At 21.4% G+C, this 13,812-nt stretch overlaps 9 protein-coding genes across 9 annotated transcripts; 2 read left to right on the top strand and 7 right to left on the bottom strand.

Annotated features, from left to right (window-relative positions):
* Nucleotides 1-69: 69 nt before the first annotated feature.
* On the bottom strand, nucleotides 70-911 carry SRAE_2000423600 (Defective in cullin neddylation protein; the record flags this gene model as incomplete). Its single annotated transcript, XM_024643081.1, has 2 exons — nucleotides 70-623; nucleotides 680-911. 2 exons carry the CDS (start codon nucleotides 909-911, stop codon nucleotides 70-72), a joined length of 786 nt encoding a protein of 261 aa, XP_024508787.1.
* Nucleotides 912-2,672: 1,761 nt separating this feature from the next.
* On the bottom strand, nucleotides 2,673-2,873 carry SRAE_2000423500 (Hypothetical protein; the record flags this gene model as incomplete). Its single annotated transcript, XM_024643080.1, has 1 exon — nucleotides 2,673-2,873. The coding sequence occupies one exon, from the start codon at nucleotides 2,871-2,873 to the stop codon at nucleotides 2,673-2,675; it is 201 nt and encodes a 66-aa protein (XP_024508786.1).
* A 903-nt stretch (nucleotides 2,874-3,776) lies between these two features.
* SRAE_2000423400 (Hypothetical protein) lies at nucleotides 3,777-4,183 on the bottom strand (the record flags this gene model as incomplete). The annotated part of the gene is made up of 2 exons (XM_024643079.1): nucleotides 3,777-4,075; nucleotides 4,132-4,183. The coding sequence occupies 2 exons, from the start codon at nucleotides 4,181-4,183 to the stop codon at nucleotides 3,777-3,779; spliced, it is 351 nt and encodes a 116-aa protein (XP_024508785.1).
* Nucleotides 4,184-4,339: 156 nt separating this feature from the next.
* SRAE_2000423300 (Ribonucleoprotein LSM domain and Ribonucleoprotein LSM domain, eukaryotic/archaea-type and Like-Sm (LSM) domain and Oligomerisation domain-containing protein) lies at nucleotides 4,340-5,648 on the bottom strand (the record flags this gene model as incomplete). The annotated part of the gene is made up of 4 exons (XM_024643078.1): nucleotides 4,340-5,048; nucleotides 5,086-5,132; nucleotides 5,185-5,210; nucleotides 5,405-5,648. The coding sequence occupies 4 exons, from the start codon at nucleotides 5,646-5,648 to the stop codon at nucleotides 4,340-4,342; spliced, it is 1,026 nt and encodes a 341-aa protein (XP_024508784.1).
* Nucleotides 5,649-6,121: 473 nt separating this feature from the next.
* On the top strand, nucleotides 6,122-7,144 carry SRAE_2000423200 (Beta-lactamase-like protein 2; the record flags this gene model as incomplete). The annotated part of the gene is made up of 3 exons (XM_024643077.1): nucleotides 6,122-6,333; nucleotides 6,387-6,656; nucleotides 6,706-7,144. 3 exons carry the CDS (start codon nucleotides 6,122-6,124, stop codon nucleotides 7,142-7,144), a joined length of 921 nt encoding a protein of 306 aa, XP_024508783.1.
* A 125-nt stretch (nucleotides 7,145-7,269) lies between these two features.
* Nucleotides 7,270-8,277, top strand: SRAE_2000423100 (Nematode cuticle collagen, N-terminal domain and Collagen triple helix repeat-containing protein; the record flags this gene model as incomplete). The annotated part of the gene is made up of 1 exon (XM_024643076.1): nucleotides 7,270-8,277. The coding sequence occupies one exon, from the start codon at nucleotides 7,270-7,272 to the stop codon at nucleotides 8,275-8,277; it is 1,008 nt and encodes a 335-aa protein (XP_024508782.1).
* A 379-nt stretch (nucleotides 8,278-8,656) lies between these two features.
* Nucleotides 8,657-9,125, bottom strand: SRAE_2000423000 (Hypothetical protein; the record flags this gene model as incomplete). Its single annotated transcript, XM_024643075.1, has 2 exons — nucleotides 8,657-9,064; nucleotides 9,111-9,125. The coding sequence occupies 2 exons, from the start codon at nucleotides 9,123-9,125 to the stop codon at nucleotides 8,657-8,659; spliced, it is 423 nt and encodes a 140-aa protein (XP_024508781.1).
* Nucleotides 9,126-9,781: 656 nt separating this feature from the next.
* SRAE_2000422900 (Molybdenum cofactor sulfurase, C-terminal domain and MOSC, N-terminal beta barrel domain and Pyruvate kinase-like, insert domain-containing protein) lies at nucleotides 9,782-10,890 on the bottom strand (the record flags this gene model as incomplete). Its single annotated transcript, XM_024643073.1, has 2 exons — nucleotides 9,782-10,648; nucleotides 10,702-10,890. 2 exons carry the CDS (start codon nucleotides 10,888-10,890, stop codon nucleotides 9,782-9,784), a joined length of 1,056 nt encoding a protein of 351 aa, XP_024508780.1.
* Nucleotides 10,891-12,096: 1,206 nt separating this feature from the next.
* On the bottom strand, nucleotides 12,097-13,318 carry SRAE_2000422810 (Astacin-like metalloendopeptidase; the record flags this gene model as incomplete). Its single annotated transcript, XM_024643072.1, has 2 exons — nucleotides 12,097-13,212; nucleotides 13,265-13,318. 2 exons carry the CDS (start codon nucleotides 13,316-13,318, stop codon nucleotides 12,097-12,099), a joined length of 1,170 nt encoding a protein of 389 aa, XP_024510882.1.
* Nucleotides 13,319-13,812: the final 494 nt, after the last annotated feature.

Below are 13,812 nucleotides of genomic sequence, written 5' to 3'. Positions count from 1 at the left end.
TTTTTAAATATTTAATTGAAGAATAATGACAATTTTTATTCATTTTATCACGAATAATTTATACTACATTTATACAGAATTTTTTGCATACTCAACAAACTCATCAATGAGAACGGGCCAACAATCTTCACATGTATAATTTTTAAATCTTTCATCCATGGTACTCATGAACTCAAGAACTAGATTCCAGGTATCTTTGGTTATTTTTTTTGAATCTGTTGTTTGTAAGAATTTTAACCATAAAGGCATCAATGTTGGTGGATTTTTAAAAAGAATTTCCCAGTAAGCAGAAGCAACATCTATTGGTAACCATTTCCTACCAGGTTTATCGTTTGCATAATCATAAGTAAATTCATAAAGATTCTTAAAATGTTCACGATATGCAGCTGTCTCTAAGTTTCTATCCCATTGTGTTAATCTTCCACTAATATCATCAACTTTTCTTATGTCTAATTTTAATATTCCTGTCTCCAATTCTTCTTTAGAAAATTCACCTTGAATTTTAGCTTCACACATCCAAGCTAATATTAAAACTTTCCTATCAGAAAAATCTATATTCATGTATTGAAGGAATTTTGCTACACCATTAGGTCCTAGATTATTTCCACAATCATCTACTTTATCTGTAATAGCAAAATTAATTAAGTATTACTGATTTAAATATAATTAAAAATCATACCAAAAAATTTTTTAAATATTTCATCAACGGTTCCTGCTACATTTCTAGTATGATTACCGATATGGTGTGAAAGATATGACATTCCATATGGTTGTTGATTAAAGTAATCTGACAACGCATTATTTATATCCCAACCACTTTCACTAAGATAAGCTATTGCTGTTCCTCTATCAGTTTGAGCAGTTTCTGTAAATCTTTTTATCATTGCCTGCTGCTGTCGGGATCCATTCATTTTAAATATATTATTAATATATGAAAAGAATGAAATTTTTGTAGGTTATGAATGAAGTAGATATGAATATATTTTAGGATATTAAAATTGCTACACACTACAAAACAAGGTAACAAAATATTTTGGAAAAAAGTTTACTATCGTTGTAAGATAACTAATAAATATTTACTGCTGTTCTTTTCATTTTGTCGTCAATAGTTTTTTTATTTTATTTTTAAAGTTAAAATAAGGTTATCTAGATAAATATTTCTTTGAATAACTAAGTAGAATTTCTACATTTACATTTCAAAAATTCAAAAAAAAAATTTTTTTTAAGAAATTATATTTTTACATAGATATTGTAACAAAAAGTGCAAAATTATCATTTCCTTACAAAATTTTTATTTTAAAGTTAAACAAGAAATAAAACTTACTAGAAAAAGCTATTTAAAAGACATTTTAACCTCAATTAAAATACATAAAAAAGTGTAAAATGTTAAAAAATTGGTAAAACATTAAACTAAATCTTTTATAAAAATATTATTTTTAAAAATCAAACTCTGATATGAGTTCTTGATAATAAAGTATGTTTACATAATTTTCAATAATTTCCTTATAAATAAAGATATTAACATATGGTATTCGATGGTAGATAATAAATTCAATGAAGGACATTATTCATGAATATCAAAAATAAATTCAAATTCAGAAGATGTTAATGATTATGCAAATTATGTAAAAAATAAAATTTGTTTTAAAACATTCTAATGACTTTTTTAAATATTAATGTTAAAATTTTGATTTAATAGTCATCTCAAGATATATTTTTTTTAATCACTTTCAAATAGATGCTTTTAAATTTAAAAATAATTTAATAAATTTATTTTTGTAACATAAAAATTATTTATTGTAAATTTAAATTTAATAAACTATTATTTCACACATTACCTTGCGTTTTGTATTATTAATTATTTTTAAACAAAGATGATTGATTTAAAAAATTTTTAATGTCAATTATTATCATTGAAATACGTAAGTAAATTTTTTTTTTTAATTTTAGTAGAAGATATTTAATTTAAAAATTTAATTCATTACTGAGAATTAGTAATAAGAAAACTTTACATTCGTCATTATTTATTTAAAGTAGTAATTTAAACATTTTTATTTTTTTACTGAACTCTTATAAATAGTTAGCTTGTTAAGATAATGTTGGTGGATAAAAAAAAATTAACAAAAAAGCTTTTTCATTTATTTAAATGATAAATTTAAAATGATTATTGATTTTTAAGTAATTAATTTTAAATAATAATTTTAATATTATTTTTAAATGAATAATTTGACAGGTGCATATATATTATTATTAAATTGAAAGAAATATTTTTTATTTAAAAAAAAATTTCCATATTATTATAATAGTTTAAAAACCAAGAAACTTTTTATTTTATCAATTGAAATGGAAAAGAAAATAGGAAAAGAAAAATTTTACAACAATTTTAAATTTTCTACTTCATACCAAAATAATGCTTAGTGCCATTAAATTTGATTTATTATATTTCCCATTTGTAGTAATAATTCATTCATCTTAAAATTTATGTGGTACGTCAAAAAGTTTTAAATTATAGAATTTTATTTTGGCAATTTTATTATATTCAAATATATACAATTAGTAAATAAAATTTAGGATAATTAAAATTTATAATTAAAGAACTAAGGCAACTAGATACAAAAAATTAAATTTTTTAAATAAAATTAAAGAAAAAAAAAAGTTGTATGTAAAATATATTAGACGTAAAATTCACTATTTTTCATTTTGTATAATTGAGCACCTCTTAATAATTCTTCATTGGGATTATAACTACTTTTTTCTGTTCTACATCTTCTAACAATCCAATAAATACAACAACCCAAAATCATTGAAATAAAAAATATAATCACAGCAATAATAGTAGAAACCAAATTATTATCTTTTTCATTTGTATCCATTTTTAAAAATAATGATAGAAATAAATATATAAAAAATAATAAAAAAAAATAGTTTTAAAACAATTTAATAGATTTTGTTAAAAATAATGTAGATTTAATAAAAAAAAAATCTAAAATAAAATGCTTTTAATACATGAAGAAATGATGTTAGCGCATCAATTGATGGTTAATTTTTAAAAAAAAGATTTTTTAAGGAACATTATTTTATATGTATTATATAGAATGATAGAATATGATTTATCTAAAAATTCTTTATTGTATTTTATTATATAGAGAAAGTTGAATAAAATATTATTATTTTATATAAACATTATAGCTTATTTAAATATTTGAAATATTTTTTGTGAATTACTATTTTGTAAGAAAAAAGTTGTCGACGTTTATAAAATGAATCATATTTTAACCAAGAAAAAAATTTGTAAAAATAATGCTTATATTACATATGTACTAAAAAAGAAAATAGGAAAACAAATTTTTAACTTTTTAGAAAACAAAAACTGACACTTTAGAAATAATTTTATTTTAATTATGAACCTAAATGTAATTTAATAGAAAAGAGAGATAAACAAAAAGATGGAAAGAAATGAAGATGCATAGTAAAAATTCTATAAAAATTTCTATTTTAAATAAACAGGTTACAAATGTTAAAAATAAATATTCTACTTGCCTCTTTTGTTATTTTTAAAATAACAATATATAAAAGTATATGTAATTTCTTCTTTTGTTTTGTAAGTTTTTTTTTTTTTTTTTTTATTAAATGTGGTTAAGAAAAATAATCGAAAATTTACAAACAGATATATACATATCTTAGTATTAAAGTATTAAATTCTTGACACATATACCATCAAATATATATCTCAGAGTTAGAATAAAATATAAATAATTCCCTTAAGGAGTAATTAACTAACGTCCCATTGTCCCAATTGCTGCTGCAGCTGCTTGTTGAGATTGGATCATTTTGTTTAAATCTTCTTCACTTTTATCAATTTCTTTTTTCATCTTTTCAAGATTATTTCTTTCAATATTCAATTGACTTAATTGTTTTCTTAATTCATCTTTCTGTTCAAATAGTCTTTTTTTTTGTTCTTTTAATTGCTCTATTTTATTTTGAGATTCTGTTATTACTGTTGTGTACGAATCTGCAAGTTGTTGATATTTTTTCATTTCATTTTGATAAGCAGTTGTTTTGGCAGTATCTGTTTCTTAAATCATATTATTAATTATATTATATATATATTTTTTTCTCCTAATATCTTACCTTTGTCATCACGTCTTTTACAATGACGTATAAATTGTTTTAAATCTACCATTATAATAGAAAAAAAAAATATACTAATTTCTATAAAATGTATAAAAATAAAATAAAATTTAAAGTAATTACTTATATAATTATATCAAAAGGAAAAACCTTATTAATAAATAATGAAGAGACATATAAATTTATTTTAAAAAAAATTTTCTACTTATTACATGTTCTCAATAGAATTAATTTTTTCACATTTATCTTCAATATTAATTTTTTCTTTTTCTTCTTTTTCAATAACATTGTTTTCATTATCATCTTTCTCAACAATTACATCATCAGGTCTTTCAGCAAAAAAATCCTCTTCAACATCCTCTTCAATATTTTTATACAAATCTTCTAATTTATACCTTTCTCTCATTTCTTTTGTCATGACATGTAAAATAATTTTTCTCATATCATATGTAAACCATCCAAAATCATTTTTGACCATTGAAGGATAAACATTATTTTCAAAACGATAATTATTTTTAATATATTTTCTTATAACATTTGTTAATGCCTCACCATGTCTTTTGTTGTATGGTGAACAAATTATAGCTATATCATTAGACTTCAATTCATCATCATTTTTTTTTACTATATCTATACATTCAATATTTAACGCACGCTCATTTTCAAGAATTTCCAGTATTTCTTCTTTCTCTACTTGATCTATAAATTTTTTTTCATCTTGTGATTTTATTTTTTCTTCTTGTAAGTGTAAAGGAATAACTTCTTCTTCATCTATATTTTCTTCAGGTTCATAATATTCTTCAATATATTGATCATAGTAATTAGGTGATGGATTTGATACAGTATTTTTATTAATAAAATCTTTATCTACATTTGTACAATATTTTAATTTATCTAAATAAGATAATTTTTCTATTCTAAATAATTTTTTAGGAAACCGTGAACAAATTAAACGTAACATTAATTAAATATTTAATAACAAGAAATATTATAAAAAAATTCTGAAAATAATTTTTTAAAAAAAAAAATATTTAAAAAAATTAAGATACTAACCTGTAAATAACAGTATAAAATTAAATCTAATAAAAATTATAATATTTTTATAAAAATTATAATAAAACTATTACTAATTATTTTTTTCTACACATTTTTCAAAAATAATTTGTATATGGTAAAATTTTCCAATCTAACAACTAAAATAATATAACCGTTTCATAAAATACTATGAAGAATCAAAGTATATAATAAAAATTTTTAAGAATCTACATATCACATTTAGCAATAAAAATTTTTTCAATAATATCACGTTTAATCATAACTAAACCAATTCTTCTTTCTGTATCTTTGACACCCTCCCAACTTTCGGTAGCTTGAGATATTAAAATATTTGGATAATTGTCTGTACAATAAAGATATCCTTTAACTCTGCGACCATCACAAATTTTTATAGTTATCTTTTTATTCATAAAATAATTCAAAATTATTTGCCCTTCTTCAGTTGATAAATTTCCAGACATCTCAATTTATCTAAAAAAATAAATAAAAATTTTTAATAATAATTTTAAAATATTAATATATTATTTACATTTAATTTTGTAAATATCCTTTTAAATTAATTTTTTTTAAAGTTTCATAATATTTAATAATAATTAAATAATATACATAAATATAGCTTAAATGCTTTCAACAATCAAGAATACTTTTCATTTAAACATATGACCAATATTTCTATTCTTAATTTTCCAGTCAAGAGTACTTTTAAGATTATATATGTAAAATTATATTTATGTTAATATTATATAAATATTTAATATTAAATATCAGTAAATAAAAATATTATTTAATTTATTTCATACTTATTTATTTCTTTTTTTTTTTTGATATTTTTAATATAAATTATATTATTTATATATTATTTATTTTTTGATAAGATATAAAAAAAAACCTTGACATTTTTGATTAATTTGTCAAAAGATAACGATCATTAGTAATGTTAGGATCTTTCCGAAATTACATCGATTATACAGTTGGAGTTGGTGCTTATTTAATGTCAAAATTTGTCAAATCAAGTATGGCACAAAAATTAACACCATTAGATAATATTTCAAAACTTTCACCTACTGTAACGAGAGTTCTTGGTCAAAATCCTAGTTCATTTACTTTATTAGGAACTAATACTTATCTTGTTGGAAGTGGTGAAAAGTATGTTTTTAATTTTTTTTTATATCAATAATACTTTTTTTTTTATCTTATAGGAAAGTTCTTATAGATACTGGTGAAAAAAATATTCCAAAATATATTGATCTACTAAAAGAAGCTTTAGGTACATGTAAAATTGATTCTATTATTATAACACATTGGCATGGTGATCATGTTGGTGGAATTCCAGATATTCTTAAAATTACTAACAAAAATATACCAATTTATAAAATTAAACGTCCTGATATTGAAGTTGAAAATCAATCAGAGTTGTATAATTATGTTGAAGATGGGTATATCATAAAGACTGATGGAGCTACATTAAAGTAAGTTATTATTTTAAATATTAAAATTAAATTTTATATAACATTTTAGAATGATTGCTACACCAGGTCATACCATGGATCATGCAGTAGTGTATTTAGAAGAAGAAAAAGCATTATTTTCTGGTGATTGTGTTTTAGGTGAAGGAACATCTGTCTTTGAAGATTTATATACTTACATGAATAGTCTCAATATTCTTTTATCTCTGAATCCAGAAATAATTTATCCAGGACATGGTCCTGTTATAAAATCACCTAAAGATAAGATAACGGAATACATTAAACATCGTAATCAGAGGGAAGAACAAATTTTAAAATGCTTAGAGGGAAAAGAATATATGACTAGTATGGATATAACTAATAATGTTTATACAGATATTAATTTGTCAGTCAAAATTGGTGCATGGAATAATGTTAGAAATCATCTTTCAAAATTATTAAAAGAAAAAAAGATCACTGAGATTAGTAATGATCGTTACAAGTTAAACTGAGATTATTTTTTTTAGATAAATTTATTAAAATTAATATATTTTAAATCGTGTTTTTTTTTCTTATCATGATATATAAAAATGTATAAAAACAAATTATTTTTTATTTAAAATTAAAATCACAAAAAATGGATAGTTTTTCAAATAAAATTTTCTATTTTACTCTTGGACTTTCTATACTAGCATTTGGTGCTCTTATTGTTGTTGTTCCTATTATTTTCAATGAAGTTGCTTTTATGGAAGAAACATTGAATAGTGAAAGATCTAACTATAGAGAGTTAGCCAATGGAATGTGGAGTGATATAATAGATCAGGGAAAAAATCATAATTCTATTAGATTTAAAAGAGGAAGTTATGCTACTGGACCAAATGCAGTTCAAGGATCTATCAAGACATCTGTTGGTAGTGGAACAAGTCTTAGCGGTGGTTCAGCTAAATCTAGAAAAACATGTCCACCTGGACCAAGAGGACCAAAAGGAACACCTGGATTAAATGGTTTAGAAGGTCTTCCAGGAATTCCAGGTCCAGAAGGAAAAACTGGTGGTTCAGAAAACGATTTTGAAAACTTACCTTGTGGACCATGTCCACCAGGACCACCTGGTTTACCAGGATATAAAGGAAAACGTGGTCAAAGAGGAGACAAAGGACCTAAAGGTGAACAAGGACCACCAGGACAAGATGGATCAGCAGGAGAACAAGGACCAGAAGGAGAACCAGGTCTTCAAGGAGATATTGGACCATCAGGAGATACTGGAGCACCAGGTGAAGATGCAATTGGTGGAGCTAAAGGTATTCCAGGAGAGCGTGGACCATCAGGACCACTTGGAGAACAAGGAGATGAAGGATATCCAGGTGAAAAAGGAGATGATGGTTCACCAGGTGATATGGGTCCAGTCGGAGATGCCGGTCCACAAGGTCAACCAGGAAAAGATGGTATTGTTGGTCTTCCTGGTGTTCAAGGACCTGCTGGTCCTGATGCTGAATATTGTAAATGTCCAGAACGTAGTAAGGACAAAGCTTCAGCAAGTGTAGCATCTGCTTCTCAAGGAGTAGCTCCACCATCAATTCCATCAGGAAAAGGAGGATATCAACCAGCACCATCTTCAAATAGATATGATGTTGGAAGAAAAGCTTAGAATGAAATTTATCATTAATTAAAAACAAGCTTTTTTGTATCTTTTTTTAAAAAAACAATAACAATAAATTTTCATAAACTTAAAATGCATTATTTTTCTAATATATTTTTTGAAATCACATTTTTTAAAGTTATTGTAATATAAAATATTTCAAAAAGTTATTTATATACAAAATATAAAATGGTTAAAATTATATAAAAAGATATTTAATAAAGATATAAAAAAAGTTAACACCTGATAATGATTAAAAACAATTTCAGAAAAAAAATTGTGTTTTATATTTTTTTTAAAATTAAATAACAATTTTTATAAATTTAAATCTTTTATAATTACATAAATTTTTATTTAACATTAATAATATATTTTTAAAATAATTTAACTAATTGATTGTTCTAAATTTATTTATCTTTTCTAAACATTTCTTAACAAAACCAAATGATATTTTAGAATTTTCTTTAATCATTAAAAAATAAACAATATTATTGATAATTGGAAGAATTCTTGTAGAAGCAACATAAAAAATTCCCATCAAATGAAATTTAACGTTTGATACTATTGTTATGATAAATAAGATAAATGGAATCACACCAAAAATCCATGATAAAAGAGAATTAATGGAAAGAAATTTAGCAAAAAAGTAAACTTCTTTTTTGTATACGTCATTTGTTTTTAATGCAGTTAATAAACTTTTATCAAAATAATTTTCAAGGCAAAATATAGTTAATGCACATTCCACAACATGATAAATTATAAAAGAAAGAAATACAAGGTGTAATGTTAATGATTTCTGAAATATTTTTTTTTAATTTTTTTAATAATAATATTTATATTACCATATTTATTGCCATACTTTTAGTTTCATATTTAATAAAATTAAGTTGATTAATTAACTCTGGAGCATAATTAATAATATTTGAAGATGAATCATTAATAAAAATTAAAGAAAGTGATACAGCTAATAGTATTGGTGGTAGTATATTTGAAAGAAATAAAAATATATATTCTTTTTTTCCAAAATAACATTTTCTTGTTATTTTAAAATAACGATACAAAAATATTGATGTTGAAGTTCCAATAAATGAGTACAAAAAAACAAAATGTAAAAATATTAAAAATATATTTAGCCATAAATTGAAATTATCATTATCAAATTTTGGTAGATAAAAGAACAAATAATTTTCATTATAAATAATACAAAGATTTGTTATAAATGAAATAAATGAAAAAATAATTCCTATTGTTAATTGATAATATAAGGCAAATTTATATCTATTTACAATAGTATTTCCACCATTTTTTTTAATCAAAAATAATACAAAAAGGCTTAAAATTATGGAAGTTGAAAATACAACATAATCATAGACAACTAAAAAATTGAACATAATTTTTTTTAACTTATTTAATAGACATAAAAAAAACAATTTATTAAAATAAAATTTTAAGTAAGAAAAATTCTTATTTATACTTTATTTTTTTATAATAAAATTATGTTATCTAATTAATGTTAGTAAGAAACTTTTTTGTAACTAGCATAAACATCATCACCTACTTTAATGATACCACCATTTTTGACACCAACATGAACACCAAAAACTGGACTTATACCATACTCTTTTGCTATTCTTCCATTAGCTAAACGATATTTTCTTAATTCTTTCAATGGTTCCAAATTTGGGTGTTTTTCAGCTGTTAATGGATTTATTGTTGTTTGAATACAACGTGTACAAGGTTTCAAATATTCAAAAATACTTGATGATATTTTTATATATTTCCAAAAATCTTCTTCATATGGTTTACAACCACTAACAAGAATATTAGGTCTAAATCTTTCAGTTAGCAAAAAATCATTTTGATTTAATCTTTTATTTAAATCATTTATTGATTCTTTTGTTAAAATATTAAATGGAACATCATCTTGATATCTTATTTCATGTGGTCCTTTAGAAACATTTGTATTTGAATATTTTGGTCCTACAACAGCATGCCTTTGTCTAAATAAACTTTCTGTATGATACATTAATCGTAAATCAGCTGAAGAATCAAGAATATTTTTAATAAAATTACTAACTTCATCACCACAATCATAACCATCACAAATTCCATCATCAAAAACTTTTGCTGAAATAATAATTCCATTTTTTACAACTTCATTTAAATTAACACTGACAGATGTTTTATTTTTACTGCATTTTAATGTCAAAACAAAAGATGATGTTATACTATCATAATTTAATGATGGTTCAATCAAAACAATTTTTCTTTCTTTTTTACCTCCAATATATAATGATGTTTTTCTATCAACAACCATAAAACTTCTATCTTTTATATATTTATAATTTCCTCCTACTTTAGTACATTCTATGTACGGTACCTTAAATCAAAAAAAAAAGTAACTCATAATTTTTTTTTAATATAAAAACTTACAGATATACCTTTCATTGATTTAACAGGATAAATAAATAATTTTTCAATAGTACCAACTTTAACAAATTTAATTTCATCTTCCTCCTCCTCATCTTCTTTTTTATTTAAAAAATAAACACTAACAGCTCCAATGAGTGATGCAACACATAAACTAATTATTGGTATATTTAAATTTACCAAAGAAATCATCTCTAAATATCTGTCAATTGTATAAAATAATCACATGTCCACATATTTTTCCTATTTAAAATATACACAATTATAACGTATATAATAACAATCAATTCTCTCCAACACTATCTTTTCATTATGTTTTAAGGAATGACATATTATCAAATATAGTGATTAATCTTTTTTTTCTTTTTTCTATCGTAAAATATAATAGTTAGAGAATAAGTGAAAAAATAGTTTAAAAATGATACCCTATTTATGATTAATTTAATAGGTTTATTTAATACATTATGTTTTTAACAAAATTTGAGGTATAAATAGTTTTAAATTTATAATTATATAAGCAAGTAATAATCTATGAATATTTTTTTCAACTTTTTTTTATAAAATTTTATAAGATAATAAAATATATTAATGATAAATAAAAAGTAATAATTTCTTAAAAAAAATTATTTTTTCATCAAGTTGTGTAGCAAAAAAGTTTAAAATTAACATTTTCTACAAAATGATTATTTAAAACTAAAATTTGACTGAAAAATAAAACATAAATAAAAAAGCATTTGTAATATTAACCATTGAAAAAATTTATTTTTAAAATATGGTATTGAGAAGCAGATTTATACATTTTTTTTGTGCATATTTAAAAAAAAAATTTTATTTTGAAAAGTTAGATTTTGAGAAGTCTCTTTATAAATAAATTTTCTTCACAAAAAAACACTTATAACATTCTTGATAACAATTTTTTAAAAACTACTATTTATATAATATTATCTTATTAGTATTTTTATATAAATAAGTATTTATCAAAAAAAGATATAGAAATGATGCAATACTAAAAATATAAAGAAAAAATGTCAAAGAAATATTTTTGATTTCGTTGATAAACGTATTTTAAAAAAAAAGTTATGCATTTTAAAATGTTCGAAAATATAACATATAAGTTTACAATTAATTTTTTTTAATAATTAATATCATAAACTTAATTTAGTCATGTTTTGTTTTTATACCAAATTTCAAGTAAAAATAAACAATTGTCATTAGATGATTATTTTAAACTTTTACGGCATTATTTATATGAAAAAGTTTTTTTGTAGATTAATTATTGTTTTTTTCGTTAACCCTACATTTGTTAATTATATAAATCTTTATAAAAAAAATTTAAAAACATATTAACATATTATTTTCTATCTATTTATATTTTCAATAAAAAAATTTATTTTTCATTTATTTTTTTATAAAAACTTTTTCAACTTTTATTTTAAAATAATTATAATGTGTTTTTCCAGTATATTGTATTAATATTTTATTATCTTCAGAAATTAAAGTTTGATTTTCATAGTAACCACAATAACAAGCTCCAACAGCTCCTTTATCTAAGCGATACTTTACTTCTAAACCTAATTTTTCATAGCACATTGATGATAAAGTAGTATTAACATTTAAAATTTTAATTTTAATTTTATATTTTCTGTTTGTATATACAGAATAGGTACATATTTTTTTACTATTACCTTTAATAAATATTGGTTTTTTCATTAATTTAAATTTTGTTTTACCACAACTTTTATATGATTTTTTAATTTTATCACAAAATTTTCCCTCATACCCATTTGGACATTTACAAGTTCCACAATAATGTGGATGTGGATAACCATAATTTTTACATCTAACCTTATTTTTTGAACATTTTTTTGTACAATAGTACATATTTATTAATTTGTAATCATTGAAACTTAACGAATATCGTTGACCAATCATTTTTGAATATATTTCATTTTTAGCAAAAATAGTTTGTTTCTTATTTTTACTAAAAGTATATAAACCATATTGCATACCAGAACCAAAATCATATTGTGTTCCATAATAATAACTATTTTTAAAAAATGTTTTATTAAAATTAAGCATTAAATTATCTTTGACATTTTCTTTTATAATTTTTATATATTTATCTCTATCTAAACGAGATTGTTCATGATATAAACCAAGAGCATGAGATGTTTCATGTTGAACAGATCCATAAAGTGTATCACATTTTTCACCAAGACTTATATCTTGAACATGATTTATATAAAAAAGTCCTGTAATTGACCAACAACCAATACCACGAAAATATCTTAAACCTTGTGTATCATTAAATGGTACAAGACTTTTTTTAAAAGTAACACAAGTTTCTCTCATCATTATTTTTAAAGCATTATCAACAGTTGTCTCATTTACAGGTTTTTCTACATAATATTTTATTGGAAAATTCCATTTATTTTTCATGTTACTTTGAATTGCTCTTTTTATTCTTAAATCATAAAAAGAATTATCAATTTTATTTGTATTATAATTTCCATTCTAAAATTATATATATATATATATATAATCAATTATATATTTTAAGACTTACAATATTATAATTGAAAAATATAATAGTACAAATAATTATCATAAATATTAACATATTACTTTCATAATATTTATAATCGCAATAAATATATTTTATCAATCAAATGATTTTGTAACATCTAGCTGGATAAAAATATATTATTTTATATGTTGTTTATTTAATATCTTATGTTTATTACATATGATGTTTTTTTAAATTCATGAAAAACATAGTATATTTCAAATATAACAATACAAATTATTAAATATTTCTTTACTAATGTTTTTTTATGTAACATAATTATATGAATTATTATAAATTTATTAGCTATTTAATGTAAATATTTGATTTTTTAAATTTTATTTTATTTGCAATTTATTAGTTTTGTCAAAAAAATATTTATTTCTTAAAAAACACAATATATATATATCTTTATTTTATTACAATAAACTCAATTAATTTTAAAAATGATTAATTAATAAAAAAATTTTAAAAAATATATTTAAAATAATTGATAACAATATTTAAAAAATTTATATTGTTTCTAATTTTTTAAAATCTAATATTAG

The sequence above is a fragment of the Strongyloides ratti genome, assembly GCF_001040885.1.
Source record: "Strongyloides ratti genome assembly S_ratti_ED321, chromosome : 2".
Lineage (NCBI taxonomy): Eukaryota > Metazoa > Nematoda > Chromadorea > Rhabditida > Strongyloididae > Strongyloides > Strongyloides ratti.
The sequence above is the reverse complement of the archived record's forward strand: the minus strand, read 5'-3'. Positions and strand labels throughout refer to the sequence as shown.